The 27,146-nt window shown below is 42.8% G+C and overlaps 1 protein-coding gene across 1 annotated transcript; it reads right to left on the bottom strand.

Annotated features, from left to right (window-relative positions):
* Window positions 1-422: 422 nt before the first annotated feature.
* Window positions 423-26,856, bottom strand: hdac8 (histone deacetylase 8). Its single transcript, XM_037112874.1, has 11 exons — window positions 26,435-26,856; window positions 26,284-26,336; window positions 24,586-24,716; window positions 23,551-23,692; window positions 23,193-23,305; window positions 23,003-23,080; window positions 22,805-22,913; window positions 21,698-21,870; window positions 20,462-20,556; window positions 9,411-9,516; window positions 423-2,123 (listed from the first exon to the last, which is right to left on the bottom strand). Exons 1-11 carry the CDS (start codon window positions 26,546-26,548, stop codon window positions 2,101-2,103), a joined length of 1,137 nt encoding a protein of 378 aa, XP_036968769.1. The 5' UTR covers window positions 26,549-26,856; the 3' UTR covers window positions 423-2,100.
* Between the last annotated feature and the right edge of the window lie 290 nt (window positions 26,857-27,146).

Below are 27,146 nucleotides of genomic sequence, written 5' to 3'. Positions count from 1 at the left end.
AACTTATTGTTATATGTAAGGAAACTCTTGTTATAACATGAAAATATGAAGTTATGATGTGATAATTTGCTTATATATAAAGAATAACGTGAACATAATGCTTATCGCTATATGTAAGAAAAAGTCTTGTTATAACGTAAAAATATCTCTAATGTGAAAATGTAACATGGACATATGTCGGTATCACACGAGAATGAAAATATCAACTCATAACGTGGAAATATCCTGTTCTAACATGACAACTTATCGTCATATACAAGAAAAGTTTCTCGTTATTATGTGAAAATACGTCGTTATAACTTTAAAACTAGCGCAACCAACTTTTCACACAACAACGTGACAATGATCCATTTTTGTTTTCGTGGCGTGGCAGCAACAGGCTTCCAAAACAAAACCACACAAGACAAAAGAAGCATGGGAACTCTTTCAAAAAGTAAACAGTGATGAATTTTAATGATTTTAGATGCCACAGTTGTAGCGGTTAGACAAAAAACAAGCAAAACAAAATCAATATCAACACAAAACATTTCTTTTGATCACATCTCACAGCAGATGGAGTTTGAAGAAGAACACGAGATAGAAAAACAAAAAACACAACCAGCTGTTAAAAAACTTTTTTAAAATTATTTCTATGGTGAAAAACAAATGTTTTAAAAGTAATCTGTCCCTGATCACTGGGAGCGATTCATTCGACACATATTTTTCTGCGATGCCGCCGACAAACATCGAGCCGTCCCGACATGTGTCCCGGCTTCATTAGAGGATTTGGAGAATCTGGTCACCGTTCGGTTTTACATGTGCAGCGGTTAAAGCTGTGCGATGTGACTAACGTGCCACATCACAAAAACTCTACAGCTGGAGGGATTAAACTACGTTTCTCTTTTTTTTCTGTTTTCTAAACTTTCTACAGACGTTGAGACATTCAGATACACTTTGCATCGAGGTTTTTTTGAACCGTTCAGGCATTTGTGATGCTTTTTATAAAAAGACAAACAATACATTTAAAAAGGTAACTTCAGAGGACATCGTGTTGTGTTTTTACAAGTTTTTTTTCTTGTTTGATTTGTCCTGCAGATTCCCAACAATTACTTCAGTGGAAGAAGCTGTTGGACGTAATGAGACGACTGACGCTACAGCTGAGAGTGATACTGAACTTTTTCCAGTCCAATCAGCTTCTGTCAGTCATGGAGAAGGATCCATGTTTGGTTGAATCAACTGATTTGTGTCGGGGCCAGTTAAACGACAGCTGCTTTACTCCAAAAACCCTCTACAAGTTAATCAGTACTGTCTGTAGAATAAAATAATAAAAAAAAAACCTTTTTAACTTTCTCTGCATATTTTCCAGTTAAAATTCCAAACTCCGTCCAGATGTTTAATTTGCAGATTTTTGCCCAGAGGTCAGAACAATGTGGCTCAACGTCCACGGCTATTTTCTTTTCTTCCCCTCAAACTGTTTATTGGTAAACTTTCCAGGTTTCGTCAAAGACTTGGAAAACTCATTTCATGTACTTTTTTTTTCAGAAACTCCGGGGGTTTTACAAGTATAACAAGGCATTCGGGGGGGGGGAAGCTTTTTTGTCTGTTTTAGTGCTTATCTGTCCTCAGGAGGGGTAAAAAAAGAAATCACAGCGGCACCGGGGTGAACGTGAAACTGGACACCTGACGGATCTGTTTTTCCGTTTAGCTGACTGGATGTACACAAACGCATCCCTCGATACCGCAGAAACTCTTGAATCCAGATTGACCGCGAGCTCTCTCGTTCACACAAACACGCATACCTTTTTTTCCAACAAAACAAAAGGATTAAAAACATGAACATTGTACAGAAACCACATCACCCTCTCCTCCTCCTCCTCCTCCTCCTCCTCTTATTAAACTGTTTTCCCCTGGAAACACTCAGCTAATGTTTTCCAAAACCCCTCGCTCGCTCTCTCTTTTTCCTGCCTTCATCCCTCCCTCGTTCGCTCCGCGCCTCGGGCCCGAAGGGGTCTGCTCCATATTGTCTTCATTAAAGCTGAGCGTCGACCTGGTTTGGAACATGGTGTGTGTGGAGGAGGAGGTGGAGGTGGAGGTGGAGGAGGTGGAGGAGGCCGCTGACTCCTAAACCACATTCTTTAAATTCCCTGTAAACAAGAGAAATGAGAAGGGAGAAGACAGAGAAAAGGGGTCAAAGTTGTCACGTTTGAACGCACATGTAAGAAACCAGGAGATACAACACCACCACGGGAGGAAGTCAACACACACACACACACACACAAACACAAACAAATACACACAAACGCACACACACACACATGTTAGCGCCATTTGAAAATGCAAAGCAACGTCTGGCCGAGGTCGCTCCCGAGGAAATACAAGCATGCAAAAGTGGGATCGATATGGAAATGATGACGTTCAGCAACATGGGGTTCATTTGCATCAAGGCACAGATTGAGACACACACACACACACACACACACACACACACACACACACACACACACAATAGCCATATTATGAAGTCTAGTCGCCAGTTTACTTTACACGTTACACCGCAAACAAAGCTGCTTTGTTTGTCTATTGTCATGTTAAATTGCCTGACTGAGATGAACAAACTTGTCGTACACACAAACACACACACACACACACACACACACACAACGTGGATGAGTAATTGCTCTGACAAACGTGGCTCGGGCGCTGACGCAGTGAGGGAGGATGTCCTGTTTGTCGGCCATTGTGGAGCTGTCAGTGGACTCCTGTCATGTTCGGCTCAGCGACAACAACAGCGTCTTTATCGCCGAGCACGCTGGAAAGCTGCGCTGTTATTTAATACGTCCGCGTGTTTTGTCGTAGTCGGTGACTCCGCTGACGGGCGCACGGCGTCCTCGTGTTTACCGGCCTGTTTGCGAGGCTTCAGGTTGAGGTCAGACCGACAGAAGCGCAGAAATCCGCAGCTTCCTGAGGGAGGTGATGGCAGCAGGGCAGCTGTAACGTGAAGACTGTCATTTTACGATCAACCCAACAATCTTTGGGTTCAGAGGAGAGAATGACTGATGTTTTGATGACTTTTCAACCCTTCTTTATAGTGTTAGGAAACTTCCTGCTCGGTTTAGGCAGTTGTCAGACCTTTTTTTTCTCCAACATACCGCAACAGCTCTTTTAGACGAAGCCTGGGAACCACACAAATCTGCAGAGTCCACGTTTGATGCGATCACTGACGGATAAAAGCGTCACCGGTTCAGATTTGCCTCCTCAAACGTCACGTTTCAGTGCTTTGATTATATCTGATTGCATCCAGGCTCATGAAAGTCAGATCGAACTGTCAAATAAGGCGGTGCTGATTGATTACGAATTAAAATCTGTTGCTGAACGCCAAATTCTCTCCTGAAATGAGTCGTCTTGACTGCTCGATGAGTTCATTTTGTTTCCAACTGTGAATTTCGGCTACGAATACAATAAGAAAGCATCGCACTCTGCAATAGGTTGTCTGTGGGTTTTTTTAATTTTCATTTTATGGTGCACTTGGAAATAATAAACTTAATGTGCAAAGTTTCATGTCCAATTCTGTGAAACTCAGACCACGATGCAGTGAATCTCTCATGTATCTGCAGTCGATTGTCTTGCAGCACGTCGTGAATCTTTTTGTGGGTTTCTCTTTGAATCCAACCCCTAATTCATGTATTTATTAGCTTTTTAAGTATTTCTGCTCCTATGTGTTTCAACCCAACATTCCTTTGCTCTCAATGGTAAAACAACTCAGCCCATTTATTGGAAACCATGAGGTGTGTATTCTACAGAGTCCCATACATTCATGTTTCTCTAAAACACAAATATGTGGATGTAAAAAAAGTTTCATCTGTTCAAAATAGACGAGCTGCTCTGCAAAATTCTCTGGTAAACACATTGGTATCCGCAGAATTACCCTCTTGCGTAATCCGAGTTGGGAACCGCAGCTTTACTGAACTTCCTTGATCATATTTCACCATGTGTCCTGCACTGATACTGACTCTTACCTCAGTCTAAACATGCCCCCAAAACTGGACTTTCCACTACCAATACAAAAGCAGGACAGAGAGTTCCCCCGTCACGAAAAACAGGCAGCTGTAGTGTAAATTGCAATCACAGCACGAACCCTTAAAGCCCCAACACGAGGCAACCGAGGACAGATAGTTGCTGACTGAGTCTCTGGAGCAACGAGCTGCAAACAATGCAAAACTTCTCTCCATGGTGACAAAATCGCGACGTGTGCTAAAAACAGGAAGACTCTATTAGAAAAAGAGGAAGAGTGGTCACGAGTGGACCCCCCGGCAGCACTGACGGAGAGAGAGATAACAGGATATTTGCTTAAAAAAAAACAAAAAAACTCATCTTTTATTTCTTATTATGTATTCATTCTTTCTTTTGCACCCTGTTCCTGGGCAAGTGTTGGTCAGATGATTCACCGCGCACACTTTTGAGTTATTTTCGGACGTTTTATAGACTTGAACATCGCTTTTCTTTCGACCTCTTTCCCCCCTCGTCTGTACTTTCCTTCTCTTCTTCTCTTCGCTTTCCAGATGTGGACGGTAAATTCTGGAGAGGTGACGAGCGGCCGCAGAGGCCTCTGATATTTACTACCTGCAAACGTTAATCTATCACAGCATCTGTGGGTGGGTATTAAACTGCGTGTGTGTGTGTGTGTGTGTTTTTAACCACAATCTCTCTCGTTCATACGTCTTCCTCAGGTCTCGGGTGTACATCTTTGTGAGGATCTGTATTTTCCAATTTTGTGTGCGACATGACGAGCGTCTCGTCAGCACAGGGGAGTATTAACGAGCAAGAGTAGCAGGATGTTCAGTCACACACACACACACACACACACACACACACACATAGATAAGATACAGTCAGTTTACACACCAACGTCACGCTGATGAAGCTGAACACACACACACACACACACACACACCAAGCAGGCCCTGGGGAAATCACGCTACCAGAGTCTCGTAAACAGAGTAGTGAATACACAGTCAGGACAGCTGCTGCAAGCTTCTGACAGTCACCTAATAAAAATCACTTTTTAATTAATGCACGAGCTTAACAAGCTTCAGCGTGTTTGTCTGAGAGAGCAACAATAGGAAAGACTGAGCGAGCTCCTCAGATGGGAAACACTCGCAGCCTCTAAAGGCTCTTGATGTTGTTGTGAAAGTGAAATATAACACTGCTATTTTCTAATTATTCTTATTTCATCAACATGAGCTGACTTGGTTGTAAACACACCGTTTGAGGTCTTGACTTCAGTGTTTTCTCAATCCAGTGGTGACTTGATTATTATTTATTCATTATGTTATTAATCATTTATTCTTCGACTCCGAGATATTTCTTTTTAAACTGATCCACTGACAGCAAATGCAGAAAATGACCACTGCTTTGTCTCTGTAGACGCATTTTCGATGAATGCTGGAGCTTTATCTGAAAACATCGCATTTCCCGAGAGTAGCCTCCTTCAAAATAAAAGTCATCTTGTATTTCGCCAGATAAACACTGTTTATGTGAAGCTGCAGCAGTGGAAAGTGTTCGGTTTGCATTTATAGAAAGCATTTTCACTTCTAACGAGACAAGAGTGAGGAAAGTGGGCTGACTAGACGATGGCGGAGGATTTGTTGTCAAAGCAAAAAAAGCAAAAGCACCTTTAGAGAACATTAATGAGGTCAAAAGAAGTTGGTTACTTTACTGAGAAGTTGGAGGTGTGCATCATGTCACCTATAGCTCTTTGATCAATTCTCCAATTGACTGAAGAAAACAGATTTATTTCAAATCGATCGACCGTCAACAAATCCAGAAAATAGCGAATGATTGCTAGAGATGACGTTGCATTTCCTCTGACAAGCCTCCTTCAAATTAAAAGCAAACTTGTGTTTTGCCAGTTAAATGCTTTTAATGTGAAGCAGCAGAAGGAGCAGAAAATTGTGACACCGTAACGTAAATTCAGATGGATTTTAATTGGCTGTTGCTCAATAAATCCAAATGTTTTTGTCCGCCACCGTTGTGGCTGTTGTTGTCACAGCGGAGGTGTGGACACCGCTACATAATTTCGTCCACTGAAAGAGTTGTAAACCCGCATTACATCATTTTCTGTTGGTGCAAAACTGTGTTTTCTCACACACACACACACACACACACACACACACCGACTGCCACAACGATGTGGTGAGCACATATTTTTTTATGATGCGTGTGTTAAGTGTCAAGTCAAACATATGGGCTCGTACGACACATGCTTAACAAAAATGAAAAAAAGAAAGAGATTTTTTTGGGGAGGATTACCACTCTAAGATTTAAATCTTTTTACGGTTTGTTCTTGCCAGCAGACAGCAGATGTGGCTCGCACACACACACACACACACACACACACACACACGAGAACATAAACATACATACAAACTCACACTCCCCAGTTTCTCAGGGAAACCAATGTTTACAAGCAGTACAGCACTTCCAAACCAGAAAAATGTTTATCCACCCCGATGATGTCATGCGGATATGTTTGCCTGGAGGTGTGTGTGTGTCCGTTACAGCCAATATTCTGTGTTCGTGTGTGCGCATCGGTTACGTTAGAAGACATGAAGGCTTTTCTTTAATCAGAGACAGAGACAAAAAGACACGCACATTTACTCAAGTTTTCGGAATTATAATACGCTCGCTTCTCCTTGAGGTTTTTGGTCTCAGCTTGTCGTGTGGTTGAGACGATTTGTGACAGAAGTCATTAAAGAGTAAAGAAAAGTAGTTTCTAGCTTGTTGGAGAGGAGAAGTTGGTAGAAGAGAGAGAAAGAGATAAAAGGGACATAAAACAGATCTGACCAAAAAACCCTCGATGAAAGACAGAAAGTAGTGGATGTAGGGAAGAAGAGGAGGAGCGGGCAAAAACATTTTAAATAATAAAAAAATAGAAAAAGCCGTCCTTTTTCTCAGAATCCTGTTCTAAACTCAGAATTCCGACTTTTGTAAACTCAGAATTTTGACTTTAATAAACTTGGTTCTGACTCTTGTAAACTCAGAATTTGGACTTTCATAAACTCGTAGTTCTGACTTTTGTAAACTCTGAATTCTGACTCTTATAAACTCCCAATTCCTACTTTTGTAACCTCAGTTCTGACTTTTGTAAACATAGAATTCAGACTTTTGTAAACTCGGTTCTGACTTTAAACTCAGACTTTGACTTCTGACTTTTAAGTCACAGTTCTGATATTTGTAAACTCAGAATTGTGACTCTCAACTCTGACTTTTTTAAAACTATGACTCAGAATTGTGGGGAAAAAAAGAAAGTCAGAACTCAAAGACAATTTTGACGGTGGCCTAATCCTCTTAGGTACAACAGCAGGAACAAGCCCTCCAGGAAAATGTACAAAGACAGCAATTTTAATCTATTTCGATGAAAAAGGGCCATAAATCAAATACATCCCAGCAACGACTAAAAATTCAGTCCGTGTACACGCTTAAACTTAAAAGCTGAATTGACTCTGACAGAGCAAAGGCAGAGATCAGAACCAGGGATCTGATAGCAGAGGCAGCTGGGACGCAGCAGACAAACACACATTCTCCCAGTTTTTCGCTGCATCTTTAGTTTGTCTGCATTTCATTTCTCCGCCCTTTCATTCTCTCCGTCCGTCCACTCGTTCCCTCTGTCACCCCTAATAAAAGCCGTATGACTGGAAACCAGCGATACTTTCAGCCCCTCCGGTGGTGATGACTTAATGCGAGCCAACATACCGACTGAATTTCGGTGACTACACTCCTGTTCCCCTGATTTGATGTGACCTGGAGTCGGAGAACTTGATGCCGTTTGGATAAACGGCTGCTGCATCCAAATGCTTTTTTTTTTCCGACAGTAAGATGACCTGTTCTTTCTAAATGAATGAGGTATTAGTTGCTAATTGATACCATGCCCACTCTAATGGGGATAAAACTTGAGAACACATATTTTTCCTTTTTCGTTTTTTTGGCTTTCCATTCTGACTGAGCTGACTGAAGTTTTCCACAGAAACAAAATTGGTTTTTCAACTGAGCCGTAAATAAAATGCTGTCGTATGATTAAAAGACACGGCTGAGTACTTCCAGAGATCATCAGCGCCAAAAAGCGAGCTGTCCGTCACCTCAGACTCTCACGACCAGGTTACAGCACAAAGAAATACCATTTCTTCCATTAACTATCGAACATATTTTTTTAAAGAAGCTTGGCACGATATTAGATATTATTGAATATTGTGATATCTGCAATATCTGCGATCTGGATTGATTGTACCCTTCCCCACTGAAGACAAACGCCAGGTATCAGTGGGTGATATTTTCTGTCCAACTTAAACATGCTTTTGCTGATAAAACTGTTCCAAGTCCTGGATGAAGAAAGTTCAGAAGAAGACGTGAACATAATCTCTTAAATTAAGGATTAAAGGAGCTGCGTTGGTTCGTGTATTTTACTGGACGAACCTAGATTTGATTTCTGTGGTTTGGAGGAAAAAGAACCACCTCAAACTTTCTCCTCTTTCAAGAAGAACAAAACGATATTTAGACCAACATAACTTCAACATAGGACGCGGTGATGTGACCAGATTGTGGCCGTGTTTCCTTCCTCGCAGCCACAGTGTCCACACACAGTGAACTGCAGGATAACTGCTGTGTCAAATATAACATTTCACTGACGGAAGGGAAAGGAAGGAGGATTTCCTGTTGGTCTGCGGTTAACACTTCATCACACCGGATCCTCTCTACATTTACGAGACACCGAGTGATCGAATTCAGACTCTCGAAAAAAAAAACAAAAAAACAAGACGACGCATTGAATGATGTTTGGAGAATGACCTCGAACTCGCTCTCGTCGCATGTTCCTGACCTCACCTCCCAACAACAATCCTCCCGCCGCTCAACTTTTCGCCTACGTTTCACCCTGCCGGAGGATTTCTCCCGGGTGCTGCGGGCTGTCAGCGCCGAGACCAAAGGCTCGGCTCCGGCGCTCGACCGCCAGGCTGATTAACATACAAACACACACACACACACACATAAAGGAACGTATAGAAAGATGCAAAAATGAGAAAAATACCACATGTATGCAGACTAGAGACTGTGATTGAAGGGGCTGTGGGTAAAAGAGGAGGGTCAGCAGAATATTCACACACACATAAAAGGGATGTTCAGAGCCACGGGGAGGAAAAAAACAAAACAAAAAAAACAAGAGAAGAAGAACAAGTCATACTTTCATCCCACACAGAGACGTATAGAAACAAGAACAGACACATGAAACCACACATAAAAAGAGCCACGCAGACAACAAAAGGGTTTTAGGTGAACGAGGGTTCAGGGAGAAACACACACAAACACACACACACACCTGTTTACCCTCCACACAAACAGACGCACCTGTGCATCCACACATCACACACACACACACACACCTTTGATGGTGCTGATGACCTGGTCCAGGTGTTTGGTGTCGTTGCGGTCCGGCCGGCAGCTCGGGCAGATCTCCAGCGAGTAGTCGGGTCCGTACTCTGTAAAAAACTGACACACATCACGAGAGTCAACGATGACAAACGTCTGGATTTATGCGTTTTATTTATTTTTTTCTTTTTAAATCTCTTATTCGCAGTCACACTTTCATCCCTCACATCTGCACACAGTCACTGCAGCGGAGCGCCAAAATACACTTTCTCCTCTTTGTCTCCTTTTTTTTTTTTTTTCAAAGAATGCAGCTGCTTTTCTGGAAAAAAAAAATGTTGGACTTTGAAGAGCTGGATTGTGAAACTGACTGGTGATGAATATTTACACAGGCTTTCAGGGATTACTAAAAAAAAAATAATAAAAATGAAATAAATTTAAAACAGTGGACAACATCAAAGACTATTGAGCAACATACTGTTACAGAACAAAGTGTCTTCTCCTTCTGTCTGGTTGATTTCATTGACTGTTCCACACATACCGCAGATTATATAATGTGTTCAAGGACGGTTATTAATGTTAGTAACGAAAGCTGCAATTAGTTTTGCTCCCCGTCTTGACTGAAACAGTTTTGAAAGTTGATGTAAAAACAAGACTACAGGCCTTACTTTGGTTTCCACAGTGCTTTGAGCTAAGAGCTAACATGCTGATGTTTGGCAGGAATGCTAATGTTTTCATTCATTTTTAAATTCAAGAATGATCAGCTGCACGATCACTCTGTGGCTGTTGTAAGCTCTAGGGCGGTCATAGATGTAAACCAAAAAGTAATTGCAGATTTACTGCCACTTTATCACCATTTAATCATGAAATATAGTGTTTTGGACTAAATATCTTGTTAACATGGATCTAGTGGACATTTGGAAACAAGAGAAGACAGTTTTGGTTTTAGTTTGATGCACTACAGAAACACCCTGACACTTTGTGAGCACACTGATGTGATTTTATCTTAAACTGGTTGGCATTAAGCTTGTGTAACATGAGTTAAATACACTGAAATTGTTTCGCAAACAAGCCATTTCTTTTCAAGTCAATTATGAAACTAAATGAGAAGTCTTTGGATTTTGGACTGTTGGCTTGACAAAAGAAGCTATCAGAAGAGGCCACTTGGCATTTTTCCTACAATTTCTTGACATTTTATAGACAAAACCCACTATTTTCAAATTATGATACGTGTACGAATGGTGGTTCTCCAGCTTCCTTTATTGGTACAAAGAGAATTTCCAGAAATTGTTTTGGAAAGTGATAAAAAGTTCATTTAAAACATGTGACACCACCAAAACACCACAGAATTTCTAAAGAAAATCCTCCAAACAGGGAAATTAATCGTCAGATTTATTGAGGATGAAAGTAATCGTTAGTCGGAGCCCTGGCGGAAACATGAACGTCTATACCAAATGTTATAGCAATCCATCCAGTAGATTTTAAAATACTTCACTCGAAACCACAAAATGTGAACCTCATGGTGGCACTTAAGGAAAAGTCAGCGGGGATCATTCTCTGAGCACCGTGAATATCTATGAAAAAAAATTTCATGGCAATCTGTCCTGTATTTGTTGAGATATTTCAGTCTGGACCAACTGACAGATCAACGTCGTCATAACCAGAGCCGAGCCTCCAAGTGTGGTGAAGAAAAAAAAACTAAAAACACATCAGAGCGTGCGTTCAGATGGACACATGTTCCTTATTTCTGATCTCAGTGTGCCGTCTAGGACTTGCATTAACACAAACAAATGTACGAGACGGTCTGGTTTGGTTCATGTACGCAGAGAAAATGTAAGACAGAACACAGAAGAAGAACCGCAAATCAGTCAGCCTGGGCCTCACCAACATGAATACAACAACAACAAAAAAAAAAAGAAGAAGCCAGAGATGATTTCAGCGAATACCAAAGACTCCTGGCATTTCACGCAGAGTCGGACCGATTCCATGAAGCCGAACCAGCCAAGGTAGAAAAAAAGAAAAACAGGTGGAAATCCAGAGAAGTGGGTTCAACCAGAAGTTAAAACCAGAGCACGTCAGTTGAAAAAACATATTTTCAGGGAATCTGTCGGGCCGTGAGTCAGTGCCATGAGAGCAAAACAAACTCGGAGGCCAGGCCTGACCACAAGTGCGTCAGTCCACTCGCAGCGTCTGTTGTGAAAGCCTTGGACTCTGAAGATTCAGCAGAACGCGCCGAACGAGCCTAAAACAATAGACCGATACGCCTCCCTGCACAGAAAACGTCTAAAAAAAAAAAAAAAATGAGATGCTCAGTATTTGTTTTCAAATAATCTGACCTGAAATAACCTTGAAGATGTTGAGCATGAAAGTCCTGACCTTTAGTTTGACAGTAGATGGACGAAATATCATCAACTCAAGGTCCACCAGCTTTTTACCGCACTTCAGGTTTCTGGTCTTGCCTGCATCTTCTCCAACTCAAAAGCTAAGACAGCAAACACAAACTGTCGGACCGCTCCTTTAAACTGGAAAAGCGATTCAGCAAACATCCCGTAATGATTTCTACAGTAATACCAGGGTCACTTTAAAGACGAGGGAGGAGGAGGGGGGGGTATCTTGTTTTGGATTGAGACTCTTTCGTGGATTAGATGGATGTCATTATAGAGGACTTCAGACTGCTCTGTTGGCACAGTCGCGGGCCTGAGCAGATGTACACACACACACACACACACACACACACACACACACACACAGCTGGGGCAACATGCAGTAAGAGTACACGTTTGCGTACTCGAAAGACAAAGACTACTCTGTCTTTGTTCAACAGCCCCGTGTGTGAGAGGGAACTTGTGAGTTTAGTAGATGAAGGTGAGAGCGTGTGTGATATTTGCTTGTGTGGTTAGATCAACAGAAAGGTAAGGCCTTGTGTGTGTGTGTGTGTGTGTGTGTGTGTGTGTGTGTGTGTGTGTGTGTCTGTTTCCAATTAGCTCCGATGAGTTTCAGTGTCTTACCTCCGGTCTCAACAGAGCTCAATATGAGAATAGTTACTAAAAACACACACACATGCACACCCGCAATGTATTCCCATGAACCCAGTGCTCTGTCTCCTGCTGTCCAGCAACACACACACACACACACACACACACACACACACACACACACACACACACACACACACACACACACACACACACACACACACACACACACACGATTCGTACATACAGTCTCCTGCTGCCCTGCTTGTTTGGCTTGGATGAGCATGCAGAGAGGGAAGCGAGGAAGACAGAGGTGCAGACACTCCTAAAAGAAAAACTCACTCTCCGATAATGTTTCTGTAATATTCCTAATATTTGGTCGAACGAGAGAAAAAAAAAAATGTAGCCGACGGAGAAAATGATAAAAGAGGTTTAGTGACGCAGCGGCTCTGCGTCACCTGGGCGAGGTCACGGGACAGAAAATACCCGCCGACTGGCTCCAGCGTCTCTGGCACCGGGAGATAAATGGTGGAAGGTCGCCGGTTATTTACCGCGGCCCTTAACATGGACCCTCTGCCCATCACTCACTGCTAGCGTGAGCATGTTTGTATGAGAAACGCAGGCCCTGACGCAGAGGGCACCGAGCGAGAAAGCAGGAAAAATAACATTCTATAAATACTTTCATTTAAGAGGACGGTCATATTTCTTTCTGTGTCCATCATTTATTTTACTGCGTGAGACAAATGTTGAACAAAACTCTGTTATATTCTCGATGTCTCAGCCTCACTGGGAGGCTGTAGAGGAGGCTGAACCAACGTCTGGTTAAAAAAAAAACAGTTTGGTCGACTTCATGGACAGTCAGAAACAGAGTGAAGAGCTTCGGAGCAGCCGGCAGAAATGAGGCTTCTTTGGTCACTTTGGTGGCGGTGCCAGAACCGGTTTGTGACATTTAGTTTTCCCAGTAAACATACCAACCTCTCCAGATGTTGCAGTCCCTCCCGACCTGCTTCTCTTGAGCAGAGCCACTTCGGAGGACGCATTTAACACAAAGAAAATGCAGCAGCCAGTCAGTCGGGCGGCAACAGCCAAATAGAGCGGTGTGTTTACTGGGGAAACTAAAGGATCTCAGATATCAGATATCACCAGGGAAAGTACAGCCTCAACACAGATGCACCACTGCACATTTTACTATTGCTCACAGTGTAGGCCATTTTGTTTGGTTACAAACGCAGTAACAAACCTCTACTCACTCCCTGGTAGTAACAGCAGCAGTGGCGATAGTGGCGGTATTTATATTTCTGTCCTTTCTTCTTTAATAATTAGTCTTCTATGTTATGTGAGCAAAAAGACAGAACATGTACCTCCATGTGAAAAAAGTCCGAGCGCGTGTTCGTATGCATGAGCCCATCTGTCGACAGCAGTGTGTGTGTGTGTGTGTGTGTGTGTGTGTGTGTGTGTGTGTGTGTGTTTGTTTTCACAGCGATCAGCAGGATCTCGAGCTATGAAGGATGCCGAGCTGCGCAGCAGAGGGGAAAACGTCTCGGGAAAACAAATGAGCTCTGTCTGCTATCAAGCTGCTATCTAATAAATGTTTTCAACGAGGAAAGAAAAACGGCCCGATGCCCAAATCGCAGTCACATACTGCACGTACACCTCCCCCCTCTCTCTCTCTCCCTCCCTGCAGCTGGACTCTCTCCCACCCTCCATACCTTCTCATCAATCCATCTCTGCGAGATTCATCTGTCAGATCTCCTTTTAAGGCGTCGTACCCTACAAACAGCATTTGTTTTTTGAAACATCTTGCAAAAGCCAAAAGAGAAACTCCGAAACTTTCTCTTTTGATTCAAGTTCCAGATGAGCAGGTGTTCTGCACCACGATGATGAGTCGAAGTTTTTCTTCGCGTCACTTTCAGTACTGTGAAGCCTCGTTTCTCTTTCAGGACAGAAGAGTTTATGATCCTGCTCGAGCAAACGAAGATGCTGTCTGGGAAGAATGTAGATCTGCTAAATTTAAAACAGTCTGCTGCTCAGTTCCAAAGTCTCGCTTTACATTTTGACAGCAGCTGATTAGAACAGAGCAGAACAGAGTTGATTTGAAGTAGCCGAGACGAGACCTCATCCTCGTCCTACTTTCTGTTTGATTTAAGGTATTAAAACGGGAGGAAGGTCTCAGTCTCCCCACTGGATGTTCAAGCAACAAGCTTCATGCATAACATGATGTATCTGCTGGATCTTTATCTTTATACAAATCAAAAACTTTTCCACTTCAGCAAGGCGTGAAAACATTTCCAGATTTCACCCAAGTTTTCAGTCAACCAGGCGGATTGAATCCCAGCTACTCCTACTGACTCTGTGCGTCTCTGAGTACCGACCTCAGTTGCAACCGTTCACCAATAATAAATGATAATAAAGAAAGGAAATGCATTAGGAAAAGATCAAAAGTTCAAGTGTCATAAATACCGACGTGTTGGGTTTGTGAAAACATCTTGCCTGATAGGAAAATAAAAACGCAGATAACAAAAGTGAATGATGAGCACTTTCTTGGAGGATCACACCTGCCCGTGAACTTGAAACGAAAACACTGGAAAGACGACTCCAAACGCAGACACGACTCCCGAGAGGAAACAGGACAGGAAACCGACTCTTTCAGCTCATTGTTGGTCCATCCACAACATTCGCCCGACACTTTCCCTGCCACGATTCTGTCAAATAAACCACAGCGGCAAAGAGACTGTGATTAATAACGATCGATAAGATAAGAGCGGCGTGGAAGTGGAGTAATCAGCTTCTTCACAGCACATTTTTTATGTCGTTTTATAAACAGACAAATTCCCCCTTTGGGAAAACGCACGCACATTCTGCTCCGGTGACGTTTCCGGTGATTGAGCCCGTGACTCCGGGAGCCGACACATCCCTGACGGCAGCGAGGGGCAGGACAGGAAGTGGCTGCAGACAGGAAAAGAGGAAGTAGGAAGTAAAGAGGCGGGACGCTTCCCCGCTGCCAATCTGGGACCAGAGACGTCCTCCCTTCCTGTGCGGCTCTGAGACAGACACTCATTTGTATTTACATGCGTTGATCTCACTCGAAGCGGAGGGATTAAAATCTCGCCAATCGGACAAACACGGAGACCATTCGGCTGTTTGTGTATCCCACCAGTTCCAAGCACTTATTCAATATCTATCATCATTATGATCTGAACAGCAACATCTGCCCTAAGAAGCATGTTGGCGGGAAACAGCAAGTCAGTCTGATAGTCTGGCTCGCCAAAACACATCATTCCAGTCACTTCAAATTTAGGAAAGCAAAAGAAAGAAAGATCCAAAACCAGTAAGAGGTAATTATGGGTGGTAGTTATGCATATAAAAATGCAGAAAAACAAAATTATCGGAAGGTTTTGTTTAATCGACTGATGTCCTCCCAGAAACAGCCACAACAACGGGCAGAATTGATTACATGCTGTCTGATTACCGTGCGGTTCACTGTAATGCAAACTGTGTCTGGGCTCTCGTACCTGCCAGTGTTAGCAGCAGATGTTTGTTTCTACTGATCTGACCGTCGAAGTAGGAAATGATTTATCCCCAGACTCCCCGAGCGAATTGTAGAGGGAGAAGAAACTTTAAAAACTTCATGGCTAAATGGCTAAAGAGGAATCTAAAATCATTCATGCCTTCTTGTAAATTTGTCAGTACGTTAGGTTGTCTGTTTCATCGAGGCTTCCTTGTCTTAAGAGAGTGTCTGACATGCCAACATTAAGCAGCTGTTTGAACACATTGTGTCTGATCATCTAAATGTGTGAAAGAAAACAACATTTTAATGGCCGTAACCGATTTAGGCAGCTTTATTATCGGCAGTAATAAAAAGTCACCAGACTCCATTTAAAAACTGTTCAATTTTATAAGTTGTAGAGTTTGGAGAAACTGTAGAAATGTTGTGAAGGTTTTCTATGATGAATTCTTAATTATCCGTGCCGTCTTGTGCATTCGGCATCAAATTGAATTCATTAAGTTGTGTCTTTCCTTGTAAAAAGTGTAATTTTGTCTAAAGTGCATCTTACCTGCCAACATTTAGCAGCTCTTTGCACACACTGTTTCTGATTTAACCTTTTACATTTCATTCATGAAAGAGGACAACAGATACAGATACTGTAAATGGTAACCAATATATGCTACTTGTTTGTTGCCAGTGGAAAATGTCTCAATCACTGGCACTTTTAGAAATTCGGCACATCTTACACAACAAGTTTTTTTGGTTCTGTGTAAAAAAACACTTTGTCCGTTTGTCTCAGCGATGTGTGTTATTATTTGCATATAAACCGGTAGGTGATATCTCATCTGTCTCACCCTTGACAGATGTTAATAACAGGTACGAACAGGCTTCTCAGATCTTCTGCTTACAGTTACTGTTCAAAAAAATAACTGTATGTCAACAAGCCTGAAACCAGCATCTGCAATTCCAGGTGTCGATTTCTGTTTGAGAACATTTTTAGCACAGACAGCGTGATGCTTCATGGCCATGCAGGGGAGACAGGAAAGAGAGGAGCGCCAGAAGGTAGGAAGGAAGGTAGAGTGTGTGACGACAGACACGATGTGGATTCACACCAGCGACAATGTCAGTGTGTTTTTTGTTGGAATTGCGGAGGAGAATTCAAGAAGACTAGGTGATCTGACAATTCCTGATCTTGAGGGTGTCCACAATCTATGGACTGACGCTCGATCTCCTCAAAAATGTTTGACATTTGAGGCGATGAAACAACAAAAAAGCTCATTTTCTGTGCCGCCAGCCGCCGTGAACTTTGTATCTAAAAAGGTCAAAGTTGCAGCATCAAATGTCACGGCTAAATGTTCTCGGGGAACTAATAGCAACAAGCACAACGGCGGAAACTTTCCTCAAAAAAAAAAAAAAAGAGAAGTAGATTAAGAAGAAGACAATCCCCTGCAGGTCCAATCAGTAACACTAACTGACCTCTGACCTCGGTGCTTATTCTTAGCGAGCCGCGTGTTGCTGCCCTCCGATTCACACGCAGATTGACTCCGCCGCCATCGCACAATGGCGGGGGGGTCAATCAGGATCAGCCAAACGTCGACAGACAATACGAGTCAGCGCGGAGGGTTAATGACTTTCAATCTGACACAAAAGGCACTTTTACTGGTGTTTTTATAAGATGTTGCGGTATAATAAGTGTGACAGCGGCGGGGGCCATTGTGTGGGTTATCTGCAGTGTAATATTTTGTCTGGTAATCAGTGAATATTTCAGCGCTATTGTTGATGTGACCGGCCAACTCTGACTAATGTTTGTGTTTTTTAGACTACTATTTTTATTCGCTGAGTCCGAGGGGGATGAGGGGGGTGTACACTCACCCTCGTGGGTACTGAGGGAAAGAAAAAAAAAAATTACGTCGATTTCATTACAAATAAACACGTTCGTCCAAATATTTTAAAAGAAAATCAAACCAAAAAACTTTTGTTTCGATGGATTTCAGTGAGATTTGAGCAGACGAAAACAAACGGAACATTTCGAAGGGGCAGATGAGACATCATTTGTTGTTCCAGCGTCACGGATATTTGTCAGTTATGGGCACATGCAAAGTTTCTTGGTTTTTTTTTTCCTCTCACAAATAAAAACACTCCATTCAACGTAGCTTCCTTTCCCATTACAGCAGCAGCTGTTTCCTCCACATGTAGCATACAATGAAGCACAAAAAAATGTTAGAAAACAGGCCAGTGCATTATCTGACTGTAATGAATGTGTGCATTCATGTGGTTTTGTCTACAGTAGAGCGCTGGGGTGGACACACACACACACACACACACACACACACACACACACACACTACAAGGCTACAAAGGTAGGTTTTGTTCCTCGTGTCGCTGGAACTTCAGCTTTGCTTGGTCATCATGGATAAATGCCCCTCTTATCGAGCACAACGGGCACAGACAGAGCCACGAACACACACACACACACACACACACACACACACACACACACACACACACACACACACACACACACACACACACGTTTGTAACGTTGTGATATGACCTTCAAAATAGATCTATATCACCTTCTAAATTGGAAAAAAGAAGCCAATAAATACTTTAATTTTCAAGCTAAGAAAAGCAATCAAGATGTTTGATTCTTATATCTTTAGTGTCAGGGATAAAATGTGTGTGTGTGTGTGTGTGTGTGTGTGTGTGTGTGTGTGTGTGTGTGTGTGTGTGTGTGTGTGTGTGTGTGTGTGTGTGTGCGTGTGTCTCGTCTTCATCATCTGTAGCAGCTGCCCGCACTGATAGTTGCTTTGTTTTCAGTGAGTGCTTCTTAATGAGGTCAAAGGCTATTTAGGGCCATTGGACGCTGACGAGGAGAAACAAGAGGCACCTTTATCACAGTCTGAACACACACAGACACACACACGCACACACACACACATGAACACACATGAACACACAAGCGGGCACTCACAGCTATTCATTACATTTGACCAAGACAAGGTCCAAATATCAGTCGCTGGAGAAAGAGACTCTTTGTACGTGTGTGTCTGTGTTATATATGTGTGTGTGTGTGTGTGTGTGTGTGTGTGTGTGTGTGTGTGTGTGTGTGTGTGTGTGTGTGTGTGTGTGTGTGTGTCTCAGTCCAGGAGCAACAAAGACAGATGGTTCTACTGGTTTCTATTTAGAGAGAAGATGAGTCTATTGGATTTACCACTTATGAATAATGAGAAAACGAGCTCCACTTAAAACGCTACCGTGAGTCAAAGTGACCCGATTCTTACAATAACCAGAGGTCGACACGCTGCGTTTTACATTATACACACACGCGCGTGTTATTACAATATATATCAACGCGAATTGTGAATGCAGTAGTTTGATTTATTAGATTTGTCGTGGAAGCTGTTTGCGGTTAGATTTTATGGCTCATTCACAAAAACACTTGCTACGGTAACTCAGAACATTGGTGATTAACTTGAGTTACTGTCGCTGCCTTTCTGTGACGGACTGACCTGAATCTAACCACACACACACACACACACACACACACACACACACACACACACACACACACACACACACACAGTAATTACTGTAACTAGCTTGCGGCTAACATACATTAAAGTAATCTAATGTTTGAGGTGTAAAAACACTCACAGGTGGCGAGAAAATCTATCTGACGTTGCCGTTTCAAGGTTTTGTTCATGTTACGTTCGGTCTCATTTTCAGATTTCCTTCCTCGCTCTCTGACTGCGATAAGGTTCACTTACAGGCCTTATAGCTTTTGCTCACGTGTCATCTAATGTAAACACACCATATATCTCTAGAAAGCGGCTGTGAGAGACTGTGCAAAGATCAGGAGTGAACCTTGAGTTGGGAAACATTCCAACCTAGGGCTGCAACTATCAAGTGTTGAGTAATTTGTTGATCATTCTTTCAATTAAATGATTAGTTTTTGTTCTAAACAACGTCAGAAAATGTAAAAAATGTTGATCGGTCCTGAGATGACGTCCTTAAATGTCTTGTTTTGTCCACAACCCAAAGATATTATGTGCTCTGTCATAAAGGAGGAAAGAAAACAGAAAATAATCATATTTGTGACTATTTCCCTCTAATTTTCCTTATTTTCTCTGACATAGCAACAACATCAAAGGGAACTTTTATATTCAGACAAAAAAAAAATTCACTCCAAAATTAGATATCTGGCTCTTCTGGTAATCCCATTACTCTCACGGGGTATAAAAAAACCTACCAAATGAGACGTAAAGAGAGGAGCCTGTGTTAGATGAGACAGACTGAGAGGAATTGTCAACACTAGCAGCCTTCTCTCTCTCACACACACACACACACACACACACACACACACACACACACACACACACACACACAGTCTGAGTCACCTGAAGACAAACCCCTTTATTGAGAAGCAGGCGGCCATCTTTGATTAGATGGAGTGACTCAGCAGACACTGAACACAAGGGGGTGTGTTTGTGTTTTTTATGTGTGTGTGTGTGTGGAAGCCTGTGATTTTGTGCGACGGTACAATGAATGAGTGCGTTTGTGCTCATGTGGGAATATGTTCGTGTACGTGTGTGTTTTGCGATACCTCGTGGTCTGGTATCTCGGAGGAAAGAGTCTTTCCCAGCACCGCCGCCGTCAGGTAGGTCCAACAGCGCGCCGTGTTAGCCAGGTTATAACCTCCTGGTGAGGAAGAGGCGCAAACAGACGGATATCAAGACAGTTATTTTGTGGTCACACGCTGCATACGTCTGATGATGTATCCATGACAACGGCTGCCTCACTTCACTTTTCACTGGCTAGCTAGCTTGTTATAATGGAAAACCAAAGACAGGTGATCAAGTTTAGCTTCAATGATTCAGAAGCAACACTGACTGTAATATCCATAAATACACATTCAGGGAAACTGAATGCTAACAGGCTAGCATTGGAGTTAGCCTTTCCACAAGACTATAATCAGTGTTAGCTTCTCCAACAGGCTAACATCACGGATAGCTTCTCCAACAGACTAACATTGGTGTTAGCTTCTCCAACAGGCTACTATCAGTGTTAGCTTCGGCAAAAGGCAAACACTGATGTTAGCTTTCCCAACAGTTATGGTTTCAATCTCTATCATAAAACTGAATTCAGATTTTAAAAACTCTGTTAGAGAACATGTAGTACCATAAATCCTGAATGTCATCCTTAACGGAGATAGTGTTCGAGTCAAACAAAACATTGATCTGAAATCAGACTGTTGATGCTTTATGGAACGTTTGATATGTAAGAAGTGGGAAAGACTTGCTGTCAATTTTTGCCAGTTAGTCAAAAATTCTGTGGCTCAACACACAAATTGGAGGCCAACAATATAAAAATCTTTGGTCGGAAAACTCTTTCTCAGAAATGGAAAGAGAAAGAGTGAAGGATGAAGAGGACTTGAGTAAAATTAAGAGAATTGAGAGAAAGTATGTAGGACAGAGAGGGAGGGAGAGAAAGGAAGAGAGGTGGGATTGTAGTTGAGTAAAATGGCTTCATTGTGTTGAATAAGTAGTAGCTATCATCTGGCCGAGGGCTGAGGAGTCTGGAACATAGCGCAGTGTGTGTGTGTGTGTGTGTGTGTGTGTGTGTGTGTGTGTGTGTGTGTGTACAAATGAGTGTATCAATGAACAACAAAGCAAACACAAAGCACATCGACTTCCATTCATTATATCTTAAATAAACGTAAACGCTCTTAAACAAGTAAACAACACACACGCTCATAGTTCACACATGCACACACACACACACACACACACAATCAACACACACTCATCAGACAGAAAATAAACACACTCATCAGACGCACCTCCACCCAGCAGCAGTGTAGGTAGCTGCCACTGTAAGACGTACTGCAGACACTTGCCCACCCCCACCGGGGTCATGTTGAAGGAGCACATGGGGTCGCCCGCCATGGTGTCGGCACCCAGTTGCATCACCATCGCCTCCGGGTTGAACTGTGCCCGCACTTCCTGCATCACGCTGCAAAACAGGACAGCTGTAAACACGTTGTTAGCCGCTGACGCTGCAGGCTGGGCCATAGTGTCTGAAAGTGGTAAGCTGTCATGTCTCATGTTAGTAGGTTTGATCAGCATCTGAACAGCTGTCACTGATGTTCTACACAGCATTGTACTTTGTAAACATGCCTGTTCCACCAATCACAAGTGGCAAAACACCAGTTTATAGTCAGCTCCACCAATCACCAGTGATAAAACACTAGTTTATAGTCAGCTCCATCAATATTAAGTGATGAAACTCCAGTCTATAGTCAGCTCCATCAATATTAAGTGATGAAACTCCAGTCTATAGTCAGCTCCACCATCAGCTCCACCGAGGGAACATCGTTCTTCACCCTTTTATGTCTCAAGCAGAAACATATCATGTTGTTTTATGTGTTTGATTGGCAGATATCTCAGCCTTGGTACTTTTCTCTGCTCCACCTCAGTCCTGCCCAAATTAGATTTCATGGCCTCAGAAACAACTAAACTTGTTTCACAGTAGTCACAGAATACAGTGACTGACTGAAAACCTGTATACTGGGGGGTTTCTGGGAGGACACTGGGTGAAGGTTTGCCTTCTTGAGATCTGAGTCTGGGAGAAAATCCTTCAACTGGAGAATCCCAAGGTCTGAGCTCTCACGCAGGGAGGAATTCCCTCTTGAAGGCGTCCTTGATAAAATAACGCTGGAGCTGCTTCGGCCTCCGAGGCACTGCTCTGCAGATGCCCCTGACCTTTGACCTCTGAGTGGGAAGCGGTCAGGAGAGGGAAGGGAAAAACAGAATTCCTCCTCAGGGATTCATGAGGAAAACACGCTTCATTAGTTCTCTCTGAGCTGCACTGGGAATACTTCCTGAGTGTGTGTGTGTGTGTGTGTGTGTGTGTGTGTGTGTGTGTGTGTGTGTGTGTATGTGTGTACCTGGTGAATATCTGGTAGTATCTGTCATCCTGGATGCCGTCCTCCAGCGGGACGTTCACAGCGTGCCATCGGCCTTTACCCAGCCCCGTGTCACTGAGGTCTCCTGTACCTAAATATAAATATACACACACTTGTCTCAAACTATTGCACAATGTTGGTTGATATCGCGGTGTGTTTGAAACAAATGCAAAGAGCGACCTGGGAAGAATCCAGGAGAGAACTTGTGCAGAGACACCGTCATGACTTTGGAGGTGAAGCTGAAGGCGTCCTCCACACCTGCAGAGAGCCGCAGGGAGAAACAAATCACAGAAAAAAGAGGGTTCGTTCTAATCAGATCCTGTCTGAGAGCCAAATGAGTTTATCATCTGCGTGTGTGTGTGTGTGTTACCATCGCCATGATGCAGGTCAACGTCCACATAGAGGACTCGGTCGTATTTCTCCCTCAGCCTGAGAATTCCCAACACAGCATCGTTCACGTAGCAGAAACCCGACGCCTCATCCCTGAGAGACGGAGGACAGATGAAACAGAGCTGTGAGGTGAGGTTAGCCTGTGGCGCCCCCGTCAGGCCAATCAGCGGAACAGATGAGACAAAAAGCACTTGACTGAGGTTTTGGTATCTTATATTAGCAGTTTTTTTTAAGCTAGGTGTTCCACCGTCCTTTGTAACATCATTAAATTAAGTCACGACATCATTATAATATGGAAAATGTCAGAAATCCCTTTGGTGTACTTCTGTTGAACCCACTTCTTCGCGTGGTGCCACCCTCCTGCCCAGTTGATGGCCACGTCACTTTTTTTGTCCAGCAGACACTGGGCCGCCGCCAGCGTAGCGCCGCCGACTGCTGCTGCATAGTCGAATATCCCCTCCGACACGGGACAGTCGTAACCTGGAGCCAGAGAAAACACACATGGCACACCAAACACACGTCAAAGAATGAGTGCCGATGAAGGTCCATCGAGGATGATTCAAGCCCTTATGGTAAAAGGTTGAAGAAAACTGACGGGGAGCAGGAAGCACAGGAAGGAATTAGACAGAGAGAGCGGGAAAGAAAGACAAAGGGAAGGGACGAAATGTCTGGATCCAGGAAAAGGTGGAGCAGTGTGCTTTTGTAACAGAACAGAAGGATGATCCAGAGAGAGGTGTGGTGGACACAAACGGAGGAAGTAACGCGAAGAAGAGAAAGGTTGGGTGAGGGTGAGCGAATGAAGGGAGGGAGGGAGTGATACGAAAAACAAGGACGAGTCTAAAGTTAGAAACATCTGACGCATCCAAGAACAGCAAACCACGGTTTGGTCTCTCCGACAGGAGGTTCAGTTGAGTTTAATATGTTCCTTTCTCCACCAAAGTGTACAAACAGGGCTGCAAAGTCATTATTAACATCCAATCAAACTATTCTGACATACAAAGGGTTGAGAAACAAAATAACTCTGGTGGTTAAAATGAACAAAACCCACCAAGTAGATTTAAATCCTTGACAGTGTTCAGTCTTATCTGAGCTTGTGTAACAGCGCCCTCTGCTGCCAACAAACACACACTGCGTACAACTTCTCAAGTCTTCTCCACCTTATTTTCCAATGTAACCCCTTAATTTGACATGATATGCTTCAGTGAAGAAAAGCTCGACAAAACCTGGATCCTAAAATCTGTCTACGGCCATTTTGAGACAATAAGTGTGTAAATGTTTTTGCCCGTAATCACAAACTTGACACACCCCAGCTGGCGAGATTAGTTTTAATGGACAAACATGAATACGTAATCGTTACTCTTGGCTCGTCTCACCCAGGCCGAAGTCGACTGACTGCGGGTCGTCGTTGTCTCCGTCCTGGCTGATCTTGTGGAGATGTTCCAGGTAGGAGTCTGTGTGGAACTTGGCCATTTCCTCCATGGAGGCCAGCTTGGGTTTAACGGTGCTGGAGACACGGGAAGGAAAATATTTGTACAGGCTGCTCACACAATAACTTGTCGTGTAAGCAGTGGCGACTCATGCTGTTGACAGATTTATTCACAGAGCTATCAAATAAATAACATGCAGTCGAGGACAGACGATTAATAGGAGAGTGTGAGCTTGTGAGACACACCAAGTCGCTTTTACAATGAAAAGTGTAAAAAAAAAATTTAAAAATCCAGGAGCATCAATATTTTTGACTATTTTGACGACATAACTCCATTGAAGGCTTTTTACATACATACAAAGAATCAGACAAACAATTAGATGTTTATCTCTGTGGGCAAAGTGTCGAAAGTTAATAACTACAAAAGTACTTAGATACTTAGTACTTAGAGTAGATTTTGTAAGTTCCTATGAATTTAAAAGAGGCAATATGTAGGATTTTTTTTGTGTAAAACCTAAAAAAAATATGACTTTATTTAAAAGACAACGATTTATTGTGTTGCAGGGAAATCCAATGGAGGCTCTCTCTCTTAGCTTATTCAATAAAATAAAGAAACTCTCAAGGTGTTCTCACCACGGGACTGTAGACCTCCTCTACCTGGCAGTCCAAAGTCCCTGTTGTCAGGGTGTAGACATCGAACACACCCCCAGTGCTCCAAGCTCCCAATCTGTGCTAACAGGAATCTAGCTCCATGGCTAACTGAGCTAACTAGCTAAACACCAGCTAACGTTAGCAGTAATAAGCGGTCAGCTCAAGCCCCCAGAAAGAGCATCAGGATTTGTAGCGTCTTTTCATTGTGGCCAAACTTGGGAAAAACAACTTTTTCCCACAAGCTAACATTGGGAAAGACAAATCTATTGAGTGTCACAATCCCTGGGACTGTCATAATTTGAGCTGTTAGGCCAAATATAACTTAGGAAGTCTACAAAAAGCTGCACAGTTTAATTATTTGATCCCCATTCCAGTTAGCCAGGGGCACTAAACTGGAAGCTAGCCAGGTCGCACAACAAGGAAGACCTGAGTGTTTTTAAACTCAGGTAGTTGAGCTTTTTGTTTTCACGCGCCACTGAGCAGCTTTCATAGGAACGTTGGGGCTCCATCTTTTAGCTCTGTCCAGACTTTAATGGAACATCCTTGGGTTAGCTAGGTTAGTCTTGATATATGTTAGCTTTTTATTTGGAGTTTGACAGGTGACCAATTCCAACACATACTGCCCCTTTAATAGAAGGTTTTACATGAGCTTTTTAAAACAATTCATGACATAAACATGGAGGGAAGGGGTCAGTTGGAATGTAATGACTAATATAGAAAAGTTAAGTTACATCTTAAACTGTTTATCTGCTAGTTTAACCTCTATATAGCACGTAAAGCTAATTTTCTCTTATAAAAATGAACTTTAAAGGGGCTCTGTCTGTCCTTCACATACACAAGGCACGTATAATCAACCTATAGTCATATCACATTACAATCTGCTCACAAATGGCTGACAAAGAAGTGATAATAGCTGTAAATATCTACATAGAGACCCTTTAACCTCCATATTATCTCTGTTTAGTTGAGTATAAGTGACGTTAACGCCGCTCACCTCATGTCTTCAAGGAGTCCATAGGCTTCTATCAGTGAGTGGACCATACTCGCCTGGAAATAACACAGCAGAAACGATTAAATAAAAGCACAGACAGGAGAATAGTAACATTAAAGTGGAGTTATTGAGCTCTTCATTCAGTCCAGCTCACCCGGTTCGGCACTTTTGATAAAGAGTCGCAGGTCTCGATGTACTCCGGGCTGTAGATGTACGCCACCCTCCGCTTAGTACTGCTGTCATCGTCGCTGTCTCCTCTGCAACTCATTTACGAAGAATACAATGACAATAATCCGACAGAAAATGTAGTTAAAACCAATTTTTACAGCGAGGATGCGAGCGAGAGTATTCGTTTCAAGCCTGGTGTCACACCGTCAACATTCCCCCTCCGAAAGCTAACGTCCGTTCCCCGCTGGGCTTTAGAGCTAGCTTAGCGCTACAACGACGACGATAACATAAAGTAAAAATATCAAAACTATAACGAGATGTTATCTTAATTTTATTAAGGACTTTTCGATGATTTTGGTCACAGATAGAAAAAAGTGCGGCTTCATAACGGTCGCTTCGAATCTAACGTTCCGCGCTCGGATGTGTGTTGGAACGTACTTGGAGCGAAAAGCATTCTGGGACTTTGTGTAGTCTTTTCGCCTTTATCCGTTTTAATTAGTTTAAAACGACATTTTAGCCAAATTAGACACGACCTCTCAGTTAAAACGATTACAACAACAACAACGTCAGTAGATTTTACTCAGTAAGTGTTTAATTCTAAATTGTGTGATTGGATTTAACTGAATATCACCGTCCTTTCGCTATATTTGCCACAAAATACCACAAATCAGACTGTGTTTTGACACAAAAAGACGTCT

The sequence above is a fragment of the Acanthopagrus latus genome, chromosome 10 (assembly GCF_904848185.1).
Source record: "Acanthopagrus latus isolate v.2019 chromosome 10, fAcaLat1.1, whole genome shotgun sequence".
NCBI lineage: Eukaryota > Metazoa > Chordata > Actinopteri > Spariformes > Sparidae > Acanthopagrus > Acanthopagrus latus.
This window is presented reverse-complemented; position numbering and strand designations above follow the sequence as displayed.

Bases quoted from the DNA above. Each gene is read 5' to 3' on its own strand.
- hdac8 (XM_037112874.1), bottom strand. From the start codon at position 26,548: ATGAGTTGCAGAGGAGACAGCGACGATGACAGCAGTACTAAGCGGAGG. The intron at 24,717-26,283 runs GTGAGCGGCGTT...CCGTGTCTCCAG, and splicing joins GGACTCCTTGAAGACATGAG to CACCGTTAAACCCAAGCTGG. The intron at 23,081-23,192 runs GTAACACACACA...GGCTCTCTGCAG, and splicing joins TGACCTGCATCATGGCGATG to GTGTGGAGGACGCCTTCAGC.